The sequence below is a fragment of the Lasiosphaeria miniovina genome, assembly GCF_030549165.1.
Source record: "Lasiosphaeria miniovina strain SMH2392-1A chromosome Unknown B0T26scaffold_3, whole genome shotgun sequence".
NCBI classification, from domain to species: Eukaryota; Fungi; Ascomycota; class Sordariomycetes; order Sordariales; family Lasiosphaeriaceae; genus Lasiosphaeria; species Lasiosphaeria miniovina.
The window spans coordinates 1,810,990-1,838,423 of record NW_026848222.1 but is presented as its reverse complement, the minus strand read 5'-3'; the positions used below and the strand labels follow the sequence as shown (position 1 = coordinate 1,838,423).

Genomic DNA, 27,434 nt, shown 5'->3' with positions numbered 1-27,434 from the left:
AAGTTGCGTGTAAGTAAAAAAGTGGGCTGGGCTGTCCAAATCCGGGGGCGGGATTGGGGGTTTGGGGTTGGCGCGTCCCCCGATTCCCCTCAAGTGCTCGACTTTTCGACAGCTGAAACTGGTTCGCATGAACCCAAGAGACTTATAATATTACCTGGTAGTAGGTAGAAACGGCGGCCGAGAGTGAGTAGGCGAACATTTGCCACTACTGGCGACGATAGAAACAACCTACCCGCGCCCTCCCGAACGCCGCCTCTAACGGCGTCCGATGCGTGCGCCATCGATATAGCCTTGGCCCCCAGTCCGCGCCCTGCCCACGTTTGCCTCAGAGACGATCAGAGGACCTGAGTACGGATACGGACGGATACAGGTGGCGGGAACGGAACGCACCACAATCCCACAACGGCGTCTGCATCTCACCCCAGCTCGATCGGGGTACCTTAGAGCTTTTCGGGGTGTCGGGACAGCCGCTACACTCGACCATTCGTCATCACCTGCAACAATCCGTCGCGCACCTGCTCCCTATTGATATCCACGACAGCTTCCTCTCTCTTACCTGCACTGCAGCTAACATGGACGACGATTCCGCCCGCGACGAGTCTCCGGACCAGAAGCAGACGTCTTTGTCGCCGTCCCAAGCGAACCCTTACGGACCGCCCGGGTCGACGGCGGCATCAAATGCTGCGGGCCAAATGAGTTTTCGGAGGTTGGTTCAATAATCTGCGCGCAGCGCGTCGACGACATGGAAGAATGTCTTGCTGACCATAGCCCTTTGCGACAAAAAGGCAACGAGCTTCAAGGGCTTGCGAGGTTAGTCATTTTATATTCTTTATCTCCCGCATTCCTGGTTGTGATGGCGCGCGTAGGTGGGTGGGATGTTGAGGAGTGAACTCTAACCCCGCGGCTGTGCCGCCGATATGGGCGGCAGCGAGCTTTATCTTTTGCCTCGGCTCGCCCGACCTCAGGCGATTACCTATTAATGACCCCAAGCTGACCATCTCAATGCCTGCAGACCTGCCATTCGCGCAAAGTACGAATCCTTTCAGAGAAGAACCCTTGCAGCTTCCTATAATTTCTCTTGCGGCCCCATGCTGCGTTGCGCGTTGCGTTGCGCCCTCGGGGTAGCAACGCCAGGCAAGCCCCTTTTACCTTTAGATGCCACTTACTCACACGGAAGTCTCTGCAGGTCCGATGCGATGCCGCGAGCCTCGGCGTCCCATGCACCAACTGCGTGGCCTTCTCCATCGAGTGCCGCATCCCGACACCCAAGCGGAAGAAGGTCCCAGGCACCTCTGTCCAGGGAAAAGATTCCGATAGGTACGTACGGTTAATAATGCGCCCCTTTGCTCCTACCGTGTTGTTTTCTCCCAACTCCGTCCGAAGTCTTCTTGAGCACAGGGGCTGATTGGATCGAAGCGAGCGAGGAGACAGAGGAGACACCGAAGAACCGTCGCCAAATCCGCAGAGCGCGACTGCAAGCACGTTCCCCGCCGGCACGAAGCCCCCGGCCGTTTACCACACCCAAGAGGGCACGCCATCGAAAGCAAACATTGCCAATGAGCAACAGAAGAAGGAGGAGCTGGACAATGCCACGTTTGCCAACTACATGAGCCTAGTTATGAAGCCCAAGTTTACGAGGGCCCCCATTACCGAAGCTGGGAGAGTAGCCTACATGGGCGAATCGTCCAACCTTACGCTGCTTGTCCACGACCGCCAGAGCACGTCTGACGTGGTACACTACCCGTTACCCGAAAACGTTCGGGGGTCGAGGGCCCGCTTGACAGAACTAGACAATGTCGAAATCGAAATCCTGCACCAGCGCGGCGCTTTCCTGCTACCGCCACGGTCGCTCTGCGACGAGCTGATAGAAGCCTACTTCAAGTGGGTTCATCCAATCGTTCCGATAATCAACCGGACCAAGTTCATGCGACAGTACAAAGACGCAAAAAACCCGCCGTCACTGCTCTTGTTACAGGCCGTTCTCCTAGCGGGATCTCGAGTTTGCACAAACCCTCAGCTCATGGACGCAAATGGCTCTTCCACGCCAGCAGCCCTAACATTTTACAAGAGGGCAAAGGCTCTATACGATGCGAACTACGAAGACGACAGAGTGACTATAGTCCAATCCCTCTCCCTGATGGGCTGGTACTGGGAAGGCCCTGAGGATGTCACCAAAAATGTGTTCTACTGGAGTCGCGTGGCCACCATCGTGGCGCATGGTTCCGGGATGCATCGGAGTGTAGAGGGGTCTCAGCTTAGCAAAGCCGACAAGAGGCTGTGGAAGCGCATCTGGTGGTCTCTGTTCACAAGAGACCGGTCTGTGGCTGTTGCGCTGGGACGACCGTGTCACATCAACCTCGACGACTCGGACGTTGAGATGTTGACCGAGGATGACTTTGTCGAGGACGAAGACGACTTATCCAGTGACTATCCGCCAGATCCAACCCATGTCCAGTTTTTCTTGCAGTATGTCAAGCTCTGCGAGATTATGGGCTTGGTTCTCTCCCAGCAATACTCGGTGGCGGCAAAGGGGCGGCGGCAGAACGCCATTGATCTTACGCATAGCGATATGGCGCTTGCCGACTGGCTCCAGAACTGCCCAAGATTGGTCTACTGGGAAATGCCGAGACACCACTTCTTCTCGGCCCTGCTTCACTCCAACTATTACACAACGCTCTGCCTGTTGCATCGCGCCCACATGCCACCGAGCGGCTCTTTGAGGTTTCCTGAAGACTCGGCGTATCCGTCGAGAAATATTGCTTTCCAGGCGGCAGCCATGATTACTTCGATAATCGAAAACCTGTCTTCGCATGGAGAGCTGAGATACTGCCCTGCTTTCGTTGTTTACAGTCTCTTCTCGGCCCTCATCATGCACGTGTACCAGATGAGGTCGCCTGTGCCGTCCATCCAACAGGTCACCCAGACCCGGATAAGGACGTGCATGGGGGCGCTCAAGGACGTGTCAAAGGTATGGCTGGTGGGGAAAATGGTGTACACACTCTTCGAGTCCATCCTCGGAAACAAGATGCTGGAAGAGAGGCTACAGAAGGCAGGTGGCAAGAGACACCGCAAGGGCCTGCAAAGCCTGGCAAAGCTCGAGCAGCACCAGCAGCACCAGCGCATGGCAGACCAGAAGCGCAAGTACGACGAGATGGCGATTGACTTTAGTGTCAACACGCCTCAGCCGCAGGAGTCATACGAACGGTCGAGGCCACAGACGCCAAGCCTCGTTTCAAAGACGGACCAGATACCTACTGTGATGCCCCCCCCGGCCACATCGCCGGGATCGCGCAATAACACGGACACATTTATGGGAGGTACGGCATCGCGGCCGCAGACGAGGCCGGCAACTCCCTTCAATCCTTCGTTCTCGGTACCAGCAACTCCTCCAGATCTGTATCTTGTGACGAGGAATTCTCCCAACTTATCGCAGTCAATTTGGGAGAACTTCCAGCCGGATCAGCTGTTTCCTGAGAGCTCCAACGTACCGCTGTATCAGCAGTTCTCACCGCCCCAGGTGTCGCACCAGGGTCTTGATCCGAGCATGGTGGCGCAGATGCAGTCCCAGAGCCTCCAGGGGCAGCCGGCCGACAGCACAGCTACCCACTTTAGTCAGGGCCCACCTCCTAAGAGGGGCGGCGCTGGCAGCCCGCTACAGAATCACAATCCCATGCTTCAGGCGGGGCTTGGAGGCTTCCAAGGCCCGTCTAGCAATAACCTGTGGCAGACAAACTTTGACGCGCCATTGATGGACGGCCAAAGCCCGAGTGACAGCTGGAGTACGGGCTCTCAGGGGCAGCCTGCTCCGTCGACGCTGAATGTTGAGGACTGGTGAGTATTCCAAACCCCAGAATTTTTTTTTACATGGCAGCGAGCGGTGAGACAGTGGACGAGTGACTGACAGAGCCTCCAGGTTCCAATTCTTTGGGATAAACGGCGACGCAAACGCACTGAACCTCGACATTCCACTTGGGTGAAGAGCCAGAGTAATTTACTGAAGGATTTGCAGACTTTCGGACGGTCTGAGTTGTACGAACAAGGGTTGCTGTTGCTAGGGGGTGTTGGGGTGTTGTAGGATTTTTGCGAGCTAATTCGGGGTCGGCTGGAGTGGGCGCTGTGCCGCGTGGATTGTTTGTATTGGATGATGGAATGAATACCTACCTATCATGGAGCTGGGGGGCAAGCGTTGAGACATTTTGCTGTATTTGACTATAGCAAAGCTGTTTGTTCTCTTTTGATTTTAGCGAGATGTATGGAGTAGGAGCACATGCTTGCTTTAACCTTTCTACCTTGCCTTACAACCTTGGTACCATCCAGGTCATTGCAAGCGAGAAGGCAAGCCAGCAGGTCTGGTGTCGTGTGTTGGTAATGTGGTTCAGAGTACTACGTAGTCGTACTTGTTATTTACTTTCTGACAGTCTGAGGCTTCCCCGGGGGCTCCTTCCGATGGGAACGGCCGCCTCGGGCAGGCCTTCCCGGCAGTCGGGACGTACCTAGCCACCGCCCTGCCCTACGCATGACACACGAGCAGGTTGGGTCGCAGAACTGGCCGCACGCCTACCGCCAGAGCTTCTTCGGGTCGGTTCTGTGGCCAAGCAAATTCAAGGCAATGTAAGGCCTGAGGACTTCCACTGTCGGCCTTTACCTAACCTTTATAGAGCAGCCCTTCTCGTTCGTTAAAAAGTACTATTTATTCATTCGCCATCTCTGTCAAGAAACAATTTCTACTATAGTGTTAAACCTAGGGAGTGCATACGCATTAGGTATTCCGTACACGATTCGGCTCTCAAATGAAAAAAAAATTGATGAGAGAAACATATTGATCGTTCTTCCCAAGTTCCGTTCCCAGTTCAAAGGTCCGGTCCTCGACTACTGCACGGCGGACGACTCCACACCCCTCCTCAAGGCTCAAGTTGAAGTGACAAGCATTACCCCCTGTTCCCGCCCGGCGCTTCTCGAGCAGGCCCCCGGGCAGCTGTGCCCAATCAGCTCCCAGAGCGGCCCTCTCTCGGCTCTGACTGGCTGTCTCCCGCAGCCGCCGTTCAACACGCCAGCTTGAACCACGAACCAACTCGGTGCAAGTCCGCACGCTCTTTCCCTCTCTGTCTCTCTCTCTCTTCGCACTGCGGTTTGCGGCCTTTTTGTTTCTTTCTCTTGTTCGCTCGCTCTGGCGCCAGCTAGCTCTTCACCATCAGTCACCCTGCAGGCGTAAATCACCTTAGCACTGCCATGCTATATGCTGATGTGCTAATACATAGGAGGTGTTCGGATAATGCTAGTCCGTGTTTCTCGTGTGTGTATGAGAGGTGGTAACCACTGCATCACTGCACGCACTCCTCTCTCTATTCCCCTCTTTTCTTTCCTCCTCCCCCCCGTCGATCTTTTGATGATCACCAGGTCGAGAGACAGGCAGCGAGGAAGGTCTTGTGTGTGTGTGTATGTGATATGTGAAAGCCGCCGGCAGAGGGGGGACAAAACGCCGCTAAGCGCGACCCTAGCCGACCATATGCCCTTCCAGCGTCTAACTCTAAGGGAACGGAGTCCCCCGTACGAAGTCTCAGTCCATGGCATGGGATGAGTCGAAAAGGTGTGACACCCGACGTTGAGGTGTCTCACAATGGATACCCTAAGTACCTTACCTACATAAGGTAGGCATTTGTCTGCCTGTCTGTTAATCAACCTGCCAACTTTCTTTATTTGCGAAGGAAAACTGTCAAAAGTGGGCTGTTCCCATCTCGTTGGGAGCCCCGCCCGCCAGCAGCTGCGGTGCTATCAACGTTCGCGCCAGTGGTTGCGCCTTTTGGGTACCTCTGGCGGCTAATTAGGCCCCCAAACAAGTCACAAGTTGCGAGACCATGTCGACTCCGCCGGTACTTGGAAGAGGTCATGGTGGGCTGCCTCAAGGCGTCCTTGGTTGGCACGAGCTGCTGCTGCAAACCAGATGGCCGTTCTGTCTGAGATGGAACCTAAGACGGACGCGTATGAGCACCTCAACTGGTGTGGTGGGTGGGTTTCTGTCTATACTCCGTGCATGTATCTGTACTTGCTACGTACATATAGTCCGTCCGCTTGTAGTCGTACGCAGCAGGCTAGAAAAGCACCTACTCTTTGGCACTATAGCGTATACTACCTGCATAGCAGTGCTACTCCGTACACGGCGTGATAAACGCATTGGATGGATGCGTAATAAACCAGACTGCCCTCCCAATGAGCATCTGACACAGCGGCTAGGGAATATCAAGACCCTCCACCCGTCCAAAGTGCGACGCAGCTGCCAGCCAACGAAAGGAGTTCCCGTCCCCTCCTGATCAGGCGGGACCAAGGTAGACAGACTTGGTAGAATGCGCCTCTCCCAACCAACATTTTCCCTTTCCTCTCAACCCTTCGCAGAAGCGTGTAAACGATAAGAGGACAATTGTCTCTTGGTCCCAAGCTGGCGTGAAGCGCGCTTGACGGTTTATCAAGCGCGCATAGTCGCAGATCTAGCTACATGTCGTGATGTGGCAAAGACAAGAAATGGCGGGACTCGGCAGCTACACTACTAGTAGCATTGACCTAGCTACGGTACCCCAGCGGCGAAGAAACTAACAGCACCATCATCCATGGAAGCACTGCAACCAACCCTTGACCTGGGAACAGCTGCACCTCACTCACTTGCACTGTTTGCCCTGTACGGAATACAAAGTAAAAGACATCCCAAACTGGAAGCCGTCACAGCGGGTTCCAGTCCCGCTGTTGCTTTCCCGCATCTGCCAACTTTCCTTGCCTACCTTAGGTATATCAACTCGACACGTTGCCGTCCCGCCCGGCATTGCCATGGTAGGTTGCAAACAAGCTTCCTTCCGATTTCGACCTGCGGTTTCAGTAAATGCCGAGTGGCCTGCGCACTCAACCCGATGTTCGAATCCAGAGGCGCTCCCGCTGACTCCCGTCCCATCCCTAATTCGTACACACCTACTAGGTACCTACGTAGCGCCCGCAAATCACACACCCACCCCTAGACTTAGGCAGGCCCCCAACAATTGGCAAGTCCCGTCTCGCCTGGGCCCGTCGCGCTGGGACCGAACTCGACCTCGCTTCGGCTTGATAGGTGGTTGACTTCAGCGCCTTAACCTAAGGTTACCTAAGGCCGGATAGCTCGAGGACCTAGGGGCACAGGGTAGCTCTTGGGTAAATTGCATTACCTTTAGGTAGTTAACTGCCTGCCCTGTCGAACGACCCCGCCTCACTGGGCGCCCAAACAGTGCGGGACATTGGATCTCTCTCCAACACCACACCCACCTACCACATCTACCAACTCGAAGACTCAACACGAACAGTTGGCAAACAAAAACCGAACGAACCATCTTACACCGCTCCGGTCCGGAATATCTCGAACGCGCGCGCGCCCTGGGTGACTCCTCGTCTGCGGGAGACAGCCGGGACGCCTACAAAGAGTGCGAAACCCCGCGCCCGAGCCAGAGCCCGAGCCCAAGTCCACGCACGCCCAAGCAAGCCCGCTCGCACGCCCGCCGTTGCTCGAGGTTGCTAACGTGTCGCCACCTCCCCAAGTCTCACAGGCAAAAAACCGTCTGTGCCTGCATACCGCTGCCGCCCACCATGGCGCAGGCGCCCATGATTTCGGTGCCCCTCAAGGCTACCAACGAGATCGACTGGGTCACTCCCCTCAAGTCATACATCCAGAACACGTACGGCGACGAGCCCGAACGCTATGCCGAAGAGTGCGCCACACTCAACCGCCTACGCCAGGACATGCGCGGCGCCGGCAAGGACAGCACCGCCGGCAGGGACCTGCTATACCGCTACTACGGCCAGCTCGAGCTGCTGGACCTACGCTTTCCGATCGACGAGCAGCATATAAAAATTTCCTTCACCTGGTAACCTGCACCTCTCTCCTACCCTGCCCCTTTACGCGGATGCGAGGCGGGCAGGGCCTTGCCATGTTTCGTTGTGTCTTGTATTCTGACTGCTGCGGCTATCCAGGTTCGATGCATTTACCCACAAGTCCACAGCCCAGCACTCGCTAGCCTTTGAAAAGGCCTCCATCATCTTCAACATCTCGGCCGTGCTCTCGTGCCATGCCGCCAACCAGTCGAGGACCGAGGAGTCGGGCCTCAAGACGGCGTACCACTCATTTCAGGCGTCGGCCGGCATGTTCACTTACATTAACGAGAACTTCCTGCATGCGCCCTCGTCGGATCTGAGCAGAGAGACGGTAAAGACGCTCATCAGCGTCATGCTGGCCCAGGCGCAGGAAGTGTTTCTCGAGAAGCAGATTGCAGACCAGAAAAAGGTTGGCCTACTCGCGAAGCTGTCGAGCCAGGCAGCCACCCTCTACGGACAGGCGGTCGAAGGGGTGCAGGAGAACGTCAATAAGGCCATATTCGAGAAGGTGTGGCTGTTGATGGTACAGGTATGTCTCGGTGCTTCCTGGCGTGGCGCATACGCCCCACGCTTCGTTGAGACTAACAGGTAGGGGGAAATAGTCCAAGTTCAGCTTGATGAGTTCTATGGCCCAATATTACCAGGCACTTGCCGACGACGACGCAAACTCGCACGGCATGGCCATTGCGCGGCTCCAGGTGGCGGAGAGCTTCGCCCGAGAGTCGAACAAGATAGCTAGCAACTTTCCCAGTTCCATACCGCCCAACTCAAACCTAACCGCGGATTGTCCTTTTATCTTGGCAGACTACACCAAGAGACACCTGGTGGCGGTGCAGGAAAAGTTGAGAGAGCTCGTCAAGGACAACGACTACATCTACCACCAGCCTGTGCCCGCCGAAGCTAGCGTGCCGCCTGTAGCCAAGCTACCAGCTGCCAAGCCGATCCCGGTGAGTGAGCTATACGCCGGGCAAGATATCCAGAGGATTACCGGGCCCGATCTGTTTGCCAAGATAGTTCCGCTGGCCGTGACCGAGTCTGCCAGTTTGTATGACGAGGAAAAGGCGAAACTAGTAAGAGCGGAAACAGAGAGAGTCGATATCGCAAACAGTGAAATGGCGGCCAGCCTCGACTATCTAAGGTTGCCGGGTGCACTGCAGGTTCTAAAGGGGGGCTTTGATCAAGAGGTTCTCCCAGACGACGAGTTCAGGACGTGGTGTGTTGACGTGACGGACCACGAAAATCCCGGCAAGATAATCGAGGGGCTCAATCTACAAAAGCAGTCAATAGTCACTATTTTGGACAAGAGTACGAAACAGCTGGACATGGAGGAGAGCGTCTGCGAGAAGATGCGGTCGAAATATGATGCGGAATGGACACAACAGCCAAGCTCCCGGCTCACGATTACGCTGAGGAGCGACATTCGAAATTATCGAGAGGCCCTGGAGGAGGCGTCGAGGAGCGACGGTCAGCTTGCCACGAAAATGCGGGCAAACGAGACCGAGTTTGACGAGATGCGCCTCGCGGCGCAAAGCGGAGAAATTGACGATTTATTCCAAAGGGCAGTCAACAGGGGCCGGAAATCCAATGCCAACAGTCCTGCTGGAGGCGAGCCCAATCTTTTGGACGCCGACTTTGACGAGGCGGGCCCGAGCGTAGTCGACCAGATCGCAAAGGTTGAGGACATTCTCAAGCGGTTAAACCTCATCAAGAGAGAGCGGCTTCAGGTGCTGAAGGACCTGAAGGAGAAGGTATGTTGCAGCCTAATCAATCTCCTTTTGCTACGAGCACCACCAGACTGACAGGAGGCCAGGCCCATAACGACGACATATCCCAAATCCTGATTCTGAACAAGAAGACCATCACCAACTATGAACAGCAGCTATTCCAGTCCGAGCTTGAGAAATATCGACCTCACCAAAACCGGCTGGTTCAGGCCAGCCATAAGCAGGCTGCCTTAATGCGGGAGCTGACGGTAGCCTTCAACAGTCTATTGCAAGACAAGCGCGTCCGTGCCGAGCAGAGCAAGTATGAGTCGATCCAGAGGCAAAGGGCCGCCGTGATCAGCAAGTACAAGCGGGCTTATCAGGAGTTTCTGGATCTGGAATCTGGCCTCCAAAGCGCAAAGAATTGGTACAAGGAGATGAAGGAGACGGTCGAGAGCTTGGAAAAGAATGTCGAGACCTTTGTCAACAACAGGAGGTCGGAAGGCGCCCAGCTCTTGAACCAAATCGAGAAGGAACGGGCAGCCAACAAGAGCGCGCAAGCGGCCCTGGAACAGGAACGGTTACGGGGGCTGATGGAGCGCATGACTATGGATCGCTCGTCCTCGCCACAGAAGCAGCCGGCACGCCATACTCCATCGCCGCTGGTTTTCAGCACGTCGAACCCCCAGTACCCCAAGACAAATTTCGCCGGGCAATACCAGCTGCCCAGTTCACCCCCGGCAACCCAGACAAGTGCGCCGCAGTCGTTCATGCAACAGTCGAGCCAGAGCGGGTACAACGGTTTGTCGTATAACCCCAGCTCTCTTGGCCGCATTCCGGGCCCGGCCTCACCTCCGGCTACGCAATCCACATTCAACATCGGGACAAGACACGGTCCCGCGTCACCCCCTCCAACCCAGACCACTTTCTCGCAACAGCAGCCACCGACACCCGGCCGCTTTAGCGGCACATATGGGAACCCCGCGGCCCAGCAGCAGCAGCAACAGCAACAAGCCAACTATGTCCCGCCTGGGTTTGTGCCTCCTCCGCCCCCTCCAGGGCCTCCGCCGCTAGGGCCCCAGCAGACTGTTCATTATAACTCTGGCGATTACTACTCATCCAACGCAAATGCGTTGAGGCCGCCCTCGTCACATCAGCAAGCCCAGGCTCAAGCAGATCCTTGGTCTGGGCTCAGCGCATGGAAGTGAAGAAGTGCTGTCAGCTATGCATAAAGATAGCAGTTGATTCAGCTTGAGCATGTGGGGGTAAGGGCTATACGGCTCAAGAAGCTCTTACCGGCCTAGCAACATCCTAGGGCCGGACTCTGCTCTTTCCGGTTTGAAATACACAAATATGCCGAAATAAGGAATGCTATTCATTGCCTTGCATGGAGGTGTGTCTTGTGAGAAAACGGACGGATGAAAGCATACCATCAGTGCCCCCACTCAGAGGGAGCTCGACCACCACAGCACAACACCGGCTGACTGACAGAATAGTATGGGATTTATTTGGCCGTGGCCGAGCGGGGAAGGTCTGGGGGATGTTGACAGTTAGACTATCATAATACATACCAGACATACAGGACAAGTTTAGGGGCGTCATAAATTTGAGTTAAAAGCTTCGTTGCCCACCCCTGTCCGCTGCTGTTCTCTCTCGTGTTCTTTTGTCTCCGTGGTCGGCAATTTTAACGTGTTTCCAAGGCGGAGCGCGGCCGTGTTGAGTGTGTGACGCCGCAGTCACCAGACAGTCAGTATTTATTAGCTGTCGACTGAGAAAACGTCGGTTAGCATGGCAAGAAGGTATGGAAGGAAGGAAGCAAGGAAAGAAAGCTCAAGAACTGAACGACTTGGTGAGGTGGACACGAATACACATTTTGGAAGATATGTTTGTCGCCTGGCCTACGTAAGCCCTTCTTTGTCAAAGCCAGAGGACGAGAGGGAAAAGAAAAGGGACACGGGCTCAACAGAGTTAGGGCAGATGTGTTGCTGTTGCTGTTTCCTATTGCCAGGAAGATCGATATTAGTAGGTTTTCAAGCGTGGTTGGTAGTCCCTCTTGTTTTCTTGTCTTATTCGAAGTGAGGTGGAAGGCGTGGAAATGGAACAGCAGATAGGAGGAAAGAGAGGAGATGAGAGCGACGACGAGGACGATGACTATGAGGGAACAGACACACAGACGAGACGAACACGACGCGATCACAGATGGACCGCAGAGAGGGAGGGCCAACCAGCCCAGGCTGTGGTGACTGGAAGAAGAGGGGGGGGCCTCGAACAAGTCAGGAGGGAGAAGCAATGGTTTCTGACTAGATAGATGACGACGAAGGACTGAGGAGAGCGCAAGTCGCACTCCCCCCCTCCTCTCCCCGTCCCCTTTTGTCGCTTGCATGCCTCTTCGTCTCTTCTTCTCTTCTCCGCGGTCTTCTCTTCTCCGCGGTCTTCTCTTCTCTCTTCCGTCCCTGGCTCACTCGAGTGGCTGAGGAGAGGAGACGAATGGGTGGTCAGGCCAAGGGTCGCCGGGGTTAGGTGCTGGCGGCTGCATATATGCCCGTCTTACTGTCACATCTTCGGTTATCTTTTAAAGTTAACAGGGCAAAGCTAGCCTCGAGACGGCTACCTCCCTATACATTCCATCGGTTACATGCGACAGAAAAAGTGGGAGTGGATGTAGGCTAGCTATTTAGGACCTGAAAAGCGCCTGGATATCAAGCGTAGCTTAAAACGCAGAAGCACTTAAGACTTAATCCGGAAGAGCGCAAACTCGAAAAGACTCTTCTAGGCCATGTAAAAGAGTGCCTAAAGAGGTGTGTGGGCGTTTGTTTCCGCCGAACAAGGAGTGACGATCGATAGGTAAACACGTAAACTACGACACCGATTTAATCGACCAAGTCAGTTTGTGACAGCCGCCTCGTGACTGGCAGGCGACCACAGGTCAATAGCTAACAGCTATTCGCCTAATATTTGTCCACAACCATTCTCGTGTTGCCGCGAATTGCACTAAAACGCAAACAGGTGTGGGTGTACCCTCAACCGACATCGTCGTCGGTAGACAAGTCGGAAACGGGAGCTCCCAGAATCCCTGCTAGGTCTAGAATCCGGGACGAGCCGCTCAATACCACCCAAAGAGACTTCTCTCTAGCCGCGTACTCGCAAGTTCGCATTGAATCTGGACCTCTTTCCGGGTACCTTTGGAAGAGTTGAGAACTTGTCTCGTATTCTGTCTGGTATCATCACCGCGCTTCGAAGCGTCTTCGGGAAAATCCCCTGACATCTGTTCTTTTCCTCCCTCTTCCACGACATCTATGTCCTGTCCTATTAACATTCGTGTTGGGCATTTGCACTGCCATGCTGCCCGAGATTTTCGCGGATGACCCTCCATTGACGTCTTCTCACCCCCGCGTGCGTGGGGGACGACGGAGCCTAGACTGCCGACCGTTCAAGGAACCGCACATCCAGTGTTATCCAAGTTCTCGATAACACTTGGCTGTCGAGTCGGCAGACAGATAGATGGCAAAGCAAGATTTGCAGACATTCACCTTGGCAAGAACTGGGAGAGGGTTATTGACGTGGTGCGCATTTCAAGTTCTGGCCAAACTGGTCAGGATGATGTGCTCGAGTAGTGGTTGCGGCTCGGGGGTGCCCAAATCGGCTAGCCATGGCTTGTTGCGGGACCGATCCGACCAATGCTCTGTGACATCACAAGGAATGAGCAAGTTTCTATGCATATATGCACGAACTGACCAGGCCAGCCCTGATTCGGACACAGGGCATCTGACGGGGTAGAAGGGCGTGGTAGTTCAGTTTCGTCACAGAATGTATAGCATGCTAATGCTGTCTCATCTGCTGAAATGGGTGCTTGATGGGTGCTTGAAAGAAGCTGTTAGGGTTGATACCATACCGAGGAGGCGAGGGTTGAAGACGCCGAGCCCAATCCTACGTTAGTTGCCATTGACAGAAGATATCAGTGTTACCTCTGCTAGTAAGGTCGATAGAACCAGAGAGATATCACAGGAACAAAACTTGTTGAAGTAGGTGGTCTGATGAGAGGATGGGACAGCGATGGCGGTCGGCACTGTGATTAAAATAACAAGAATTAGGAAGTGAATGAGGTTACATAACAGAGATGTGAGCTGATATGCCGGGGACACTATACTGTTGCCGTCTCGGACTTGTCCGGCGGGGTGCCGATAAACAAATGCCTCGAGAAGGGCAGCAAACGGTCGTGAAGATGTCCAAATATCCGGTTAGAGACAAGGAGCCAGGCTAGACGCTCGGTCTCGAGACGTGGCGCGTGATTAAAATCTGAGAATACCGTTAGCCGTGAGCACGAATTTCGATCAAACAAAGAACCAAAGAAATACCGAATATCGACTGCAGAGAATGATCGACTCATAATCCTTGACTAGGATAGGTGATTAGTCAGAGACTAGGGGCATCCAAAGTGTACCAGCCCTGATTGGGCTGAGAGGAACCAAGGAAACCTGTGGCTATGGGTGCTGCGGATAGCATTGGTCGATATAGCTAGAGGAAATGCTACTAAAAAATATGATGAATGATAATGCCAACATGATGCTGGAATGGCATGTTTGGCAACAAGACGATCGCAATTGGACTTTACCACAGGAGTACCGAATATGGGGAGTACGCGCATACCCTACCGCGCTAAGCAGAGAGAAGAAAGGGAACCGACCCTCTTGCTTTCTGTCGTCGGAGTTAGACTCACAACAAATGCCCCGGTAGGCTGGTGACAGGCAAGCAGGAAGGAGGGCTGTGTTTGCCTACACCAGTAACTTGGCTGCTAACTTGGACATCGGATTCGAATCATGAAAAGGAAACCTGGCTAGGACAGGACAGTGTCGCATCCCGAGAGTACTGTCTGTGCCACTCGCATCCTCCCGCAAAAGGACTGTGACGGGACTTCAAGGGACGCGGATTGGGTTTAGTTCGGTTTGAAAGGTGCAGAGAGCAGATCAGGGAATGCAGGTGGGTGGTGGAGTCGACTGCTGACAAGCACTTCGTGCCTTCGGGAACATGGGTTGAAGAGTTGAGGGCCCGAGATCGGGATGCCGGAATTCAGTTCTTGTTGGCTACCCCTCCCCTAGTCGAGAATTCCACTAGCCCCGGAAAAGGGGCTTAAACAGAGCCATCGCAACAGCAACGACAACTCGGCTTTGAAGGGGCCAGACCGTAGAAGGTAGATTTCACGTGTTAAGGAGCAACTGCTCCCCTTTAAACTCACGGAAATACCAAGGGCGGTGAATTCAGCAAGATAATCTTCCCTTTCTGTTGTCGCCGTTGCTCTGGGGGACGGTCCGGAGGACCCCCCTCTCGCCCTGTCACGAGGAGTGTGAGCTCGACTAGTGGACTGTGCAGCGTCCAGACCAGCGAATCATGCCCAAATCCGCAGAGCCACCCCCGTTCTCGCGACCAAAAACGGTCGTCCGTCTCTATTGCCGTGCGAAGTAAGCCCTACGTACCCGATAGGGAGTCGTGCCGGCATGGGATGGAAAGATTAGCTGCCCGCCCCGCATTGGCCCCTCCCGATGGAATGGACTAGTGTAGGCATAGTGTTCTTGTGTAGCCAGCCAAAGCCCATGTTTGTTGTTCATTCCATATACAAATAGAAGGAGGGGCTTGGGCATCAGCGCCTGACAACTATTGTGACTTCTGTCCTGATGGAAGTCGACACAACAGTTGATACCAGCGACACCAACGACACCAACGACACCAGCAACTTGAAGGCAATGGAGCAGTCTGCCGTACTTCACAGGCATCTCGGCGTTCAGTTTCCTCTCCTGACCCTGTCAGAGAGCAACTATCTGAACCTCAATGATGGCCGGAAGATCCTGGATGCGTCAGGGGGGGCTGCCGTCGGGTGTATCGGCTGGGGTAACAAGAGGGCCATTGAGGCAGTTTCTAAGCAGCTCGGACAATCTTCCTACTGCGCGACCATATTCTATTCCACCAGGGTCCAGGAGGAGCTCTGCCACGAGTTGATAGACTCGACGAAGGGGCACATGGCGCGGGCTTACATCGTCAACTCGGGTGAGAGGCTCCAGGCAGTCCAAGTACCGGCGTGGCATGGCCATGGTGAAAGCTAACTCGTCCAAAGGTTCCGAAGCCATGGAGGCAGCTATCAAGCTTGCGCGACAATACTTCCTCGAGATCAGCCCGCCGCAGCCAGCTAGAACCCACTTCATCTCCCGAAGGCAGTCGTACCATGGAATAACTCTTGGTGCACTGGCGGTCTCGGGGCATGAATACCGACGGGCAAACTTCGAACCTCTCCTAATGACGAAAACGTCCAGGGTGTCGCCGTGCTTCGAGTTTCGCGGCAAGACGCCGAGCGAGACGGATGTGGACTACGTTGGAAGACTGGCCAGGGAGCTGGACGAAGAGTTCCAGAGAGTCGGCCCAGAGACCGTCTGTGCCTTCATTGCCGAACCTGTGGTGGGGGCTGTGAGTACCTTCACTATACAACCTCAGGTTCTGACCGAGAATGCTGGCTGCTGACTGCTGACTGCAACACTTGGTGCAGGCGCTCGGATGCGTTCCAGCTGTGGCCGGATATTTCAAGGCTGTCAAGGCTGTCTGTGAGAGGTATGGTGCCCTTCTAATTCTTGATGAAGTTATGTGCGGCATGGGGCGGACCGGCAGCCTGCATGCGTGGGAGCAAGAAGGCGTCGTGCCCGACGTGCAGACAATCGGCAAGGCCCTCGGCGGCGGTTACCAGGCTGTTGCTGGCGTACTCGCCAACCATCGCGTGGTGAGGGCGATAGAGCAAGGCACCTCGTAAGTGCGCAATCCATGAAATGCCCATGGCGGGGCGAGTGCGTGCTGACCACTAACCCCCCTTTCCCTGGTGGTCTCAGAGTCTTCGTGCACGGCCACACGTACCAAGGCAGCCCAAGTGGGTGCGCAGCAGCTCTCGAAGTGCAGAGAATTGTCCGAGAAGAAGGGCTGGTGCGCAACGTTCGCGAAATGGGGACACTGCTCGGACGGCGGCTGAATGAGGCCCTTGGGAGCCACCCAAACGTGGGCAACATTCGAGGCCGAGGATTGTTCTGGGGCATCGAGTTTGTTGCCGACAAGGAGACGAAGGAGCCATTTCCTGTCCAAGACCACGTCGCCATGTCTCTTGCTGAGCTAGGGCTAACCGAGAGGTACTGCATTGGCGTGTACCCGGGCGGTGGCTCGGCTGATGGAGTCCGGGGAGATCACATCATCATCTCGCCAGCCTACAACGTCGGCGTTGCCGAGATTGAGACCATCGTCAACATCGTAGCTCGGCTCATTGGCGACTTTTTCGCCGCCCACAATACGAACTGAGAGGCAGGGTTCCATATTTATTGTTTGGTATTCTCGGGCCGACCTGTGATGAGAGCCAATTGAGTTGCGTGTGCGTCGCCGTCTTCGGCTTCGGCTCCCCCTTCGGCAATCGGGTGTCGTTCGTTTGTTCGGTTGTTATCGGCAGCTAAGACAAGACAGAGAGGGAGGGCTGGCAACAGCAGGCACAATCATTTGTCAAGTCATGTCCCTTTTAGTGTAGTTCGATATTACGATGAGTTAACAGTCGTGAGAATTGAAAAAGGAAAGACAAGGAACCGGGAACGGGGGGCGAAAAAGAGCAACTAAGTTGACGTGTCAATAAGGTTCCTTCAAACATCCCGGGGTCTCGGCTCACGTATCCGGTGTCTCTTCCCTTGAAGTTTGGAAGCCGCACTCGGCACAAATATCCCGCGAGGCAGGAACGAGGACGATCAAGTCCCAGCCATTTTATCCGTCCTTTTAATATGAATGGACTGAAACTACCCTAATATGAATGTGTAATCTAGTCTGGGGCATTAAGTATCGAATACTCCGTACAAAAATGAACATATTTTCCTTGTCTTTAGTCCCAGTCAATCTTGAGCCTGTTCGTCTTGAGCCTGTTCGTTCTCTGTACCGTACCTACTTATTATAGCATTGGATGTACCACTTGTTTGCTGAGGCAGTGACGATTGACGATTGAAGTTTGGGGTTCCCGGTCAAAGTCAAAGTTAGGAGTTAGGACACCCCACCTCAGCCAAGCCCCGCCCCAGCGACACCCTGCACGCAGGATGGAGGCTAACACCTCCACCAAACTCCTCTCCCCCAGTCGGCCGGGTTATCTCTTCTCGCCATCGCCAACACGAAGCATGGCTGTCGGGCTCAACAATGGCCGCGCCGCCGCCGACGAGGAGGCCCGCGCCGAGGTCGACGTGCTCAATTCGCGCCTTGAGAAGACGGCGCAATTGACCAAGAAAATACAGGCTTGCCTTAGCCGATTAGACGCCACGGGCAAGAGCGTCCGCGATGTCGCCGGGCCCTTGAACGGCGAAACCAAGAAGCTTCAGGTGCTAGGCAGTAGTGCGTCCCGTCTCCCACGGTTTCACCGCAACTCATCCGAAGTTTACGCAGAGCAAGCAGATATAGATAGGAGGGGAATAGCAGGGCCAACTAGCTAACCAATGCGCTCGTGCAGACATCGAGGCGGTTCTCGCCGCCATCGACCGGCTCCGCCAGCCCGTCGACAGCAAAAATGACGAAGAGCAGATTATCCGCATGGGCCCCGACAAGGCCGGTCTATCCAGCTACCTGGCATCCATCAAGCGCCTTACCAAGGCCCTCAACGAGATGAAGGCCTCCAACATTCGATCCACGCAGCAGACCGTCACCGACCTCCAGCGGCTTGTCAAGTCGGGCAACACACAGCTCGAGGCCTCGTTCGACAAGCTCTTGCGGACCGAGACGCCGCGGTCTATCGAGCCGTTGCACTACGTCACAAAGAGCAAGCAGTTTCCCATACTGTCGCAGGACAAGATTGCTCGCCTGGGCCTGATGAACTCGCACATCTCCGTCGTCCACCAGCAAAACACGGGCGCGGGGAGCTCGGCTCAGGAATCCCCGGTTGCTCGCATTTACGCCGAGGTTCGGTCGCAATACCTCTCGGCCAGCCTGGTGAACCTGGCTGCGGCGAGTGCCAACACAGCCAAGAAGAAGAACCCAGACGCAATCTACAGGGCTGGCACCAACGGCGTCGGGACCTACGCACAGGCCATGGAGGGCCTCTTCCTTGCCGAGTACGAGAACATCTGCAGCATCTTTACGAGGGAGGACTGGGGGCAAGTGTTCCAGGCCACATGCCAGCCCGCGCTGGTGGAGCTCGGGCGCACGTTACGAGAACTCAACAACCATATCAAGGCCCATATGCCGACAGACTGCTACCTGGCGTACGAGATTGTCGAGATTGTCTCGAGCCTGTCCAACAACCTCGAAAGCCGGACAGGCGAGCTGAAGAGCTCGCTTGCAGCGTCCCTGAGACCGGTCCGCGAGACGGCCAAGTCGTCTCTTGCAGAGCTCCTCGAGGAGACAAAGCGGAAGGTCGGCGGCCTGCAGACGCTCCCGCCGGACGGGGCGCCGATTCCAGTGGTTTCGGAGACGATACAGAGGCTCCAGTCTATGGTGGACTTTTTGCGGCCCATATCCAGCATCATGGTCTCGCTCGGCGATGGTGGCTGGAAGTCGGCTGCCGCATCCAGGGGTGGGGCAGGAGACGCGATCCCCAGCCTCGCCTCGTTTGACATCGGCGCGGATGGGAGAGAGATCTTCGCGCACTACTGCACAGACACGATCGACGTGCTCATGGTGGCGCTGGACGCGCGGGCGAGGGTGCTGCTCCAGAAGAAGTCGCCCATTGGCGTGTTCCTGGCCAACAGCGTTACCATCATCGAGCGCATGATCCAGAACTCGGATCTGGCAGCGCTGCTCGACTCGCGGCTCCAGGTGCTGGAGCAGTGGCGCAAGAAGGGCACGACGCTGTACACGGAGACGTGCAAGGATATCAGCGTGCACCTGTTCGACGTGATCCACACGAGCCGGGGCGGGGGCGGCGGGCGCCCGGCGTCGGGCCAAGGTGCCGTCGACTCGGCGTCAATCCTCAAGAGCCTCAGCTCCAAGGACAAGGAGAACATCAAGTCAAAGTTCCAGGCCTTCAACACGAGCTTTGACGACATGGTGGCTCGCCACAAGCAGTACAGCATGGAGCGCGAGGTGCGCCAGATGTTCGCCAAGGACATGCAGAACATGATTGAGCCCCTCTACAACCGCTTCTGGGACCGTTATCACGAGATCGACAAGGGCAAGGGAAAGTACGTCAAATACGACAAGTCGGCGATCGCTGCAGTGTTCCTCACGCTGTACTAGCCGCCCCCCTTTTCCATCCCCATTTTGGGGATGAACGCCGAGCTTCTTTGCATATATGGTGTGTGTGAGTTATATATGCGTGCGTGTGCGAGTCTGTGTGTGTTGTTTGTATGATTGTTCCCGTCATCCACAGGACAAAAAATAGGGATATAAGGCGGAGATGAAAACGGAGAGGGAAAAAACCAGGGAAGCAACAAGCAGGCCTGTAGCTAAAAGGGCAATCAAGGTGCCATCAGACCACTTTTGCGTCAACTCACAGGGCGCCGCCGCCCCCTCCTTCCGCAATCCTCCCCCTTCCCTCACATCCATCCAATCTGAGCCGTCACCAACACGCAGGGAATTTTTGGTTGTGGGGAGCAGGGGAGAGGGAGGGAGGAAGCGATGGATGGATGAATAACTCCCTACCTATCTAACTTACCTACCCGGATTACTAGGGAAAATGGTTGAAAGGCACGCACCCACGCACCTACGCACGGGGAAGCATCCTACGGCACGGGTCGATGATTGGGGAAGGGCTACTACCCGCCTTACATACCTGGGTCTGGCTGGGTGTATTTTGCACTTTTTTCTTTTACGTGTCGGATTGTTGGTGTTTTGGGTGGGAGGCATGGGAAGGAAGAGATCGAAGGCGGCATTGATCTTCGCGCGCAAGTTGGCTTTTTCCTTTCTTCCGTTTATGTTCTGTTTCGGGGTAGTAACACCTCCCCGAATGCCATGATACCATTCCTTTTTTTTTTTTTGCTTGTTCAGAGAGAACATAGGGCGTACCGGAGTTTTGACAGTCACAATACTATTACCATTGCTGATGTAGTTAGTATTTTGTTCTTCTTGGCTTATTTTCTTTTATTTCCGCCTCCTTCTTGTTTGTCGTACAAGAGTTCCCAACCTGGTCGTCGACGGATATCTCTTGACCTCAGCCTTGGAATATTGAATGCATATAGCTCCTCCTCGTAAGTGAGAAGAGACAGTCCGAGAAAGTGACGGGTCATTTTTTGGAGAAGCCAACGAAAGGTACATACATGCTATGGTATGATGAGTATGTTTTTTTTTGGCTTGCAACCATAGTACGTCCTCTAGGACAAGGCAGCCAGCCACACCAGCCAAAGTTGGGGTGGGGGGGCTTCGCTGTCCGTCCATCCGCTATCCGTCCTCCCCGACCGTTTGACGAGACCCCTCCCCCACTCCCGATCTCGACTACTAACGGTACAGTACCTAAAATGCAAGGGCAAGTGGGTACAACAGTAAGTAATCCACAAGCCGTGCCTACTATACGTTTGTAGATATGTGTGCATTCTTCCGTCGTCTGTAGGTATCTCAATTATCTCCATGTCGGCGCGCATGTGGATTTGCATCATCTCGGGGCTCACGGACAACAGCTTGAAGCGAGCGGGCCTTCATCGGTTTCGGTTTCGGTTTCGCTGGATTACCTCGACCGCTGTACATGTCACCTGTCAGACAGCGCGGTGACCGAGCGAGCTCTTTCCGCCGCGCACATATCATGACATTATAATCTGAAACCACGTCGCCTTGTTGAGTGATCGGCGGTATGTGCTGCTGTATGTAATCTACAATGTCTTGTGTGCATAGGACGGAGCTCGCCGGTCTTCTCTCTCTAGACGAATAACAATAACTAGCCGGGGATACTTTTCCTAATCTCATGAGAGCCCCCGTGACACAACAATCAGCCCCCCTCCCCAACCTGAGGGGACCAGAAAGGAGCCGCCTCGCTTTCTTTCTGTCCATTTACGAAGTTGTGCATATGTCGTGGACCGCTGCCCGCCCAGAGCTGCTGCCCTCTTCCGTATATAAAACACCGTACATATGTAGGCATATACATTGAAGGCATGATCTCCAGGGTTGTATGTATGTGCCCTGCCAGGGTTGCACAGAGCCACGTCAACCTCCGTCCGCCGCCGCCACCGACCCCGACGCCGAGTCTCTCCGGGGATACAAACAGGGTTGGCTAAACCTCCTCGTTTTTTTCCCTACGCGGATTTAATCACCAGGCATCACCCGAGATAAGCCAGGTAATCAAAACATTGTACTGGATGGAGTAAGGCAAGTAAGGTAATTCGTACCAGTAGGCCGAAAGTGTGTAGAGGTAATTACGGAACAGGCGGGCAGGCACGCCCGGGACATGAAAATAGGTACCTACCTTGTGGAAAGGCGTCGAATAACACAGCAGCAGCAGCAGGGCGGCGTCTTCTTCCCCACACTACCAGAGTTACACTTTTGGAGGGGGATGGATGCGATGTTTGCTTTCTTTTTTTGTCTGCTTGCTGCAAGCAGTGAGCTTGAATCTGCTGTTGCTGCAGCACAGACTGAACTCTGCCCCTCATTCACTCATGCACACCCCTCCCTCCCTCCCCGCCCCTCTGCTACCTTGCTTGGGTTCAAGGATTCAGTACTCGGTACGGATACTTGTTGATTATTCTGTTTTCCGTCTCTCGCACGCATGGGAATCCCCAGCAAAGTGAAAGGGGAAAAGACAGACCATTTGGACGCACAGACATCACTGCTTACTCCCCCCACCCCCACAGCCTCGAACCCAAACCTCTAGCGACCGCACACATACTCGGCACATGCGCGGGCGTATGTGTGTACCTACCTGATGTACATTATTCGTACAGCACACGCCTTCTCCAAGTATGCACAGGGTCCTACCTAAGGTACGTGAGCTTAGGTAACGTCGAAACGCCGCGGGCCGGCCGGGAACGTCCTCGGACGAGGCCGGCGAGGGACAGCAGAACAGAACATGGATAATGCACCCGACAGTGAATAAAAAACGCCAACATTGCTGTTGTGGCACCGCCAAATTCTTTGTGATTGATGCCCGGCTGATCCCCCTTGCTCCCCCGTCCGCCCGCCGTCGTCAACGTTGCACGATGCAAGTGAGTGATTTCAACAGTCAAACAAAAAGACCGTTTGTGCGTGTCTGTAAAGGTATGTACATTACATACATGTACGACTGAATAGGTAGGGGTGTGTAATCAACTCACTCATTTATCTTCAGTATGTATCCCCTCCACCTCCTCCATCACCTAATATGTACCTCATAACGCCGGCCGGAATAAATGGAAGAGGAATGCAGCTTGCTTGCATGAACGAGCTTTCGTTTTACCTCTCGTCGTGGAAGTAGCAGCAGTAGCAAAAAGGTAAGCAGACAGATATGCGGGCATCCATCCATCCATCGGCAGGGCATGCCAGAAATGAGAAAAAGGGAAAGAAGAGTGCAAGCTGCTGGCTGGGTGGTGGTGGTGGCTGGCTGCATGCTGCTGCAGGCTGGAAACAGACGAGGCTGCAGTGGGTGTGATTGATATACATATGCCTTACCTGACCTCAGGTACATACATACGTAAAGGAACGAACGAACGAGCAAAGAAAGAGGCACAGCCGGCCCAGCCAGCCAGGCCCAGCCCATCTATCTGGGGTCTGCAGGACGACGGCGGCGGCGGCGGCGGCAGCACCAGCACCAGCAGCACCAGCGCCACCGCTCCCAGTCGCCTGCTGCAGGAAGCCAAGCAGCCTCGTCGGATTATCATGAAATCGGCATTAGATAGAAAACGGCCAGCAAGGCGTGCGTGTATTGGCTCGCCAAAATGCGGGGGAAGAACTGGTGCCGTATCGAGTAATAATCACCTCGTCTGGTCTGTGAATGTGCTGTATCTAACGGAAGAACAGCAATACGTAGAATTCAAATATCCGTTTCATAGATACCTATGGAAAGAGAGAAAAAACTCCATCCTCCCTGGATATTATTCCCTCCTAAAAAGTGTTTCAAAACGCCCAATCATGACGATGAAATGATAATCAATGATGATAAGCCGGCCAGCCCCCCTTTCCAGAATCCAGAGCGACCTGCTCAAGGATGAACGCCACCAGAGAGCTGCCTTGTCAATAACAAAAGACATCCCAACTCCAATCCCAAGACAGATACCCCCAAGTCCATTTTGCACCCCCCCTGTCCAAGCAAGTAAATCCCAGTCCCTAGTTTCCCGACACCGCCATCCCGCTGTCAAGAGAAAGAAAATGTGACATGTCGTAAGAGAAAAAAGAAAAAAAGGAATAAAGAGATATTCCCAACACAAAGGGGCGAAAGGTGGGGTTAGGGCCGTTCACCAGCCCAGTTTCGGGTTGGTGCAGGACAAGAAGTCGCTCGCCCAGTGACGGGAAGGTGATAGGATGGGATGGGGTATAAATGTTTGGAAGGATGCAGACAGGAGAGAAGCCCGATTACTCCTATCAAGCAAAGCCACTTTCTTCCCTTTCTGTCTGTCTCTCTCCCGTACGAGCGAGCAGAGTTCATTTTAATTCCCATGGCATCGTGATGATGAAGCCCCCCCCGCTTGCTGCTGCTTGCCTGGTTTGGTTGGCTGCATGATAGAACTTATCAGCCTTGCATGCGGGGGTAGTTAGCAGACAGACAGACAGAGAGACAGGGACAGGACGCCCGTCTCTCTTTCGCCATGTGCATGGGCCGATCAAGAACGTTATTTCGTTGTGTTGGGTGGTTGGAGGACCTAGTGGTTGGCTGCACGTTTGGGAAGAGCTTCTCCCACACTAGTTATCGGGCAAGGGGGCAATGGAGTCAGCAGCGTTGCCGGTCCCGAAGGAGGAATTGTCCGGGGGGGAGGCAGTAGCTAGAGCAAGGTAGAAAGAACCAGAGCCCGGCCAGCCAGTCGGCAGGGCTAGGCTTAGCTAGCAAAGCCGTAGCAAGAGACAGACAGAGACAGGGCTGCTACCTGCGGGCTGCGGGTGATGGGCGGCAGCCGGGGGGGATCCCCTCAAGGGGGCGTGATTCGATTCCAATATGGTGTGTGTGTGTGTGAGAGAGATAGAGAGAGTTTGCGTAATGTGCGTGCGAATGCGTGTGTATGCATGGTGTGGGAAAGAAAACGTGTGGGAAGAATGCGCCCCACTGATCGGCCCTCCCCGCCCTCCCTCTCTTGTTGGCGTGTTTCAAAACGACAACGACGACGACGACGACGACGAGAGAGAGAGAGAGAGAGAGAGAGAGATGAGGCGGACAGGCTCGAAGCCCAGCTCCATATCTGCACGACGGCCGGCCTACATGCGCCTAGTGTAGGTTGGCTAGACGGGCGGCGAGGCCCTAGCATGCAGCCCGCCCAATTCGGCGGGACTGGGCCAATGCAGGTGCAAATCCTCAGTAGGGGCAGCGGGCGCAGTGCGCACTGCCGGGGCAGTAGTCGTGGGTGCCGAAGTCGACTGCTCTACAGCAGAACGAGCAGCAGTAGTTGACGAGCTCTTGGTGTTCCTTGACGGCCATTGTGGCGGGTGTGTGTATTTTGTATTGTGGACTAGGCTGTCCTGTTGGCTGGCGACGTTGACAGTACGAAGGCAACTTAAACTCGAACAAGAGCGAAAAGGGGTTAGAACGGGCCAAAAAAGGGGTTTGACAGCTGGAGCGGAGCTAGTGTGCAAGTCTGGGTCTGATACGCAAGACAGCTAAAGCTTGGGGGGCACGCGTGTTGTTCAGTTCTTGAAAAGCAAACGAGGTGTCGATCTGGAGGGTGACGGAGAAGGCGAGGGCGGACAGAGGGTTTAAGTATTTCGGCCTCGAGCGAAGCGTTATTGCTTGGCGGCTGGCGTTGGGGCACGAGTCTAAAATGTCAAAGCCCCAAGTAGGAAACTGAATGGCCCGGTAGGGTATTGATGAGAATGACAGGCCGGAGCAGAGTTGGGACGGGCACGGGCACGGCGGGCACGGCAAAGGCCTGTTAGGTACATACCGTATGTACATACCTTTGGTTAGCTTCCAGGTAGGTCATTGGAGAGACATCATCATATAGCAGTCCAGTGAATAACCCGAGTATCCGTACTCCGTACTCTTACTCCGTACCCAAGGCAAGGCGGGTAGGGAGGTACGAATACGGAGTACTGCAATACATGCCTGGCCATGGCGACGCTCATGATACTCATTCCATACTGTTATTGTAAGCGGGCAATCGGTCAGTGCATGTGTGTATGTACGACGCACATACAGTACCTACACCATCGGGCCTTGCTCGGTGCTACGTACTACATAATGCAGCGTCGAGAGACTGAGGTGGAGGAGACGGGCATGGAAAACAGTTGAATTAAAGTTACAGGCCGCCAAGACCGCCTTTCCCGCAAACCCTTCTGTGAGGAGCGCTAGAAAAGAAGAAGCTCTAAGGCGGCGACGGTAACAGCAGTGACACAGGCAAGGCGACCAGCTTGAAGCAAAAAAGGGGGACACCGCAGCTACGGCGGTGAGTTGCCAAGTGGTCACCAGGGGTGTGGGCCCTCGAGGAATTGGGCTCTGCGATTTGGCTGGTGTGCTGAGATCTCCGTTTCATCAGGCTTTCGCTCGACTTTCCACTGTTCCTGTGGTAGCTGTTCCTGTCACGCCCATGTTAGGGTGGGTGGTAGTGGAGAGTGGGGCCTGGGGTTGCCCAACAGAATCGCCCTGCTCTGCTGTGCTGTGCTATGCTGTGCTGTGCTGTCGGTCGAGCAGCCATGATATGATATCACCTAGGTTGTCGAGAGTCTCGTGCAATCACAGATGGAAGCCAAACTCGACACAGGGGAGCACTCCGGCCCTCCACTCCACTCCCCCTCTTCCGCCCAGGAACGAGCCGCGCAGCCGGTGCCAAGGGTCGTGGCGTCAAGCTCCTGCCCATCGCCAAGTCCTCCCCGCTGTCTTGTTGTTACGCGGGAGTGACTGGCCTACACCTCAGGTCAGGTCAGGTCGATTCTCGGATTAAAACTGCTGCGAGCCATGTCTCTTAGCAGGCGCAGGTGAGGGGTCGCTCTGCCAGGCCGCCAGCTCACCCAGCGTTCAGCGTTACTCCCTGATAACCATGCTGGCTGGCAGGTTGGCTCTAGCTAGGTGTATGTGAGTACGTATGCACACACGGTGCTGTAAAGGTACGCCGTGCCGGTTTCCCCTTCCGGCCATGAGCTTGCCAGACCGGCCGGCCGTTTAGGCGGCCGTGAGCCAAAGGGGTGAGGCTGATGATGATAGCAGGCACGTCTGACATGGGCAATTGGCCGTGCTGTTTGTTATTATTAGGCCGCTGCAGCGAATGCAGATAGCGTCTGAATGTATGTATGTTCATACGTGTAGGTCTGAATGTATCGACATACGCAGCCGGCTTGATCAGGAAGTCAGAGGGATTTGCTCTGACGCACAACTACCCCTCGTCGTTGGTTCTTTGCAGCTTGCGTGCGCGAGATGCTTACTTATTTTCAACCCCATCATTTTACCTCCAATGTCGACGGTGAGGACACTGCAGCTAAGCGTTCATAAACGCACCTCCGATGCGCCAAGCCCAAGGCGAACCAGCATCCACACTCCGTATTACTTTCACCTTCACTGTGCCATGATCAACCATCGGGGGGCATGCGTCCACCACGGTGTCTGCCTCTCTCTTGGCGTGGGCTTCGTGCGTTGGCACACCGCCCCTGTTAACGAGATAATGAGGGCCGGCAAAGCGAGTGTGTAATAGGTAGGGTAGCTTCTTATTCGGCATGGTCGGCTGGGCGCCTCAGGATACGCTGCAAATGGAAGGGAGGCACAGCAGTCTCATCCTGAGGTTGCGGAGTGGTCGCTGAGGGGAATGGAGGGGGGGCCAGGCTTGGGGGGGC

The 27,434-nt window shown here is 54.8% G+C and overlaps 5 protein-coding genes across 5 annotated transcripts; all 5 read left to right on the top strand.

Annotated features, from left to right (window-relative positions):
- Positions 1-572: 572 nt before the first annotated feature.
- On the top strand, positions 573-3,977 carry B0T26DRAFT_749596 (fungal-specific transcription factor domain-containing protein; the record flags this gene model as incomplete). The annotated part of the gene is made up of 5 exons (XM_060445124.1): positions 573-706; positions 786-810; positions 1,187-1,317; positions 1,417-3,831; positions 3,914-3,977. The coding sequence occupies 5 exons, from the start codon at positions 573-575 to the stop codon at positions 3,975-3,977; spliced, it is 2,769 nt and encodes a 922-aa protein (XP_060298076.1).
- Positions 3,978-5,742: 1,765 nt separating this feature from the next.
- Positions 5,743-6,455, top strand: B0T26DRAFT_204658 (uncharacterized protein). The gene has a single exon (XM_060433761.1). It carries the CDS (start codon positions 5,856-5,858, stop codon positions 6,306-6,308), a length of 453 nt encoding a protein of 150 aa, XP_060298075.1. The 5' UTR covers positions 5,743-5,855; the 3' UTR covers positions 6,309-6,455.
- Positions 6,456-7,599: 1,144 nt separating this feature from the next.
- On the top strand, positions 7,600-10,795 carry B0T26DRAFT_643497 (BRO1-like domain-containing protein; the record flags this gene model as incomplete). The annotated part of the gene is made up of 4 exons (XM_060437535.1): positions 7,600-7,877; positions 7,984-8,413; positions 8,487-9,632; positions 9,695-10,795. 4 exons carry the CDS (start codon positions 7,600-7,602, stop codon positions 10,793-10,795), a joined length of 2,955 nt encoding a protein of 984 aa, XP_060298074.1.
- Positions 10,796-15,325: 4,530 nt separating this feature from the next.
- On the top strand, positions 15,326-19,805 carry B0T26DRAFT_739446 (exocyst complex protein exo70; the record flags this gene model as incomplete). The annotated part of the gene is made up of 7 exons (XM_060443714.1): positions 15,326-15,626; positions 15,694-16,040; positions 16,120-16,373; positions 16,454-16,853; positions 17,155-17,156; positions 17,719-17,969; positions 18,085-19,805. The coding sequence occupies 7 exons, from the start codon at positions 15,326-15,328 to the stop codon at positions 19,803-19,805; spliced, it is 3,276 nt and encodes a 1,091-aa protein (XP_060298073.1).
- A 4,570-nt stretch (positions 19,806-24,375) lies between these two features.
- B0T26DRAFT_204447 (uncharacterized protein) lies at positions 24,376-25,499 on the top strand. The gene is made up of 2 exons (XM_060433760.1): positions 24,376-24,847; positions 24,960-25,499. The coding sequence occupies exons 1-2, from the start codon at positions 24,564-24,566 to the stop codon at positions 25,273-25,275; spliced, it is 600 nt and encodes a 199-aa protein (XP_060298072.1). The 5' UTR covers positions 24,376-24,563; the 3' UTR covers positions 25,276-25,499.
- Positions 25,500-27,434: the final 1,935 nt, after the last annotated feature.

Excerpts from the sequence above, each read along its gene's own strand:
- B0T26DRAFT_204447 (XM_060433760.1), top strand. The coding sequence starts at position 24,564 with ATGGGCGGCAGCCGGGGGGGATCCCCTCAAGGGGGCGTGATTCGATTC. Across the intron at positions 24,848-24,959 it reads GCGGACAGGCTCGAAGCCCA|GTGCAAATCCTCAGTAGGGG; the intron begins GCTCCATATCTG and ends GGGCCAATGCAG.
- B0T26DRAFT_204658 (XM_060433761.1), top strand. The coding sequence starts at position 5,856 with ATGTCGACTCCGCCGGTACTTGGAAGAGGTCATGGTGGGCTGCCTCAA.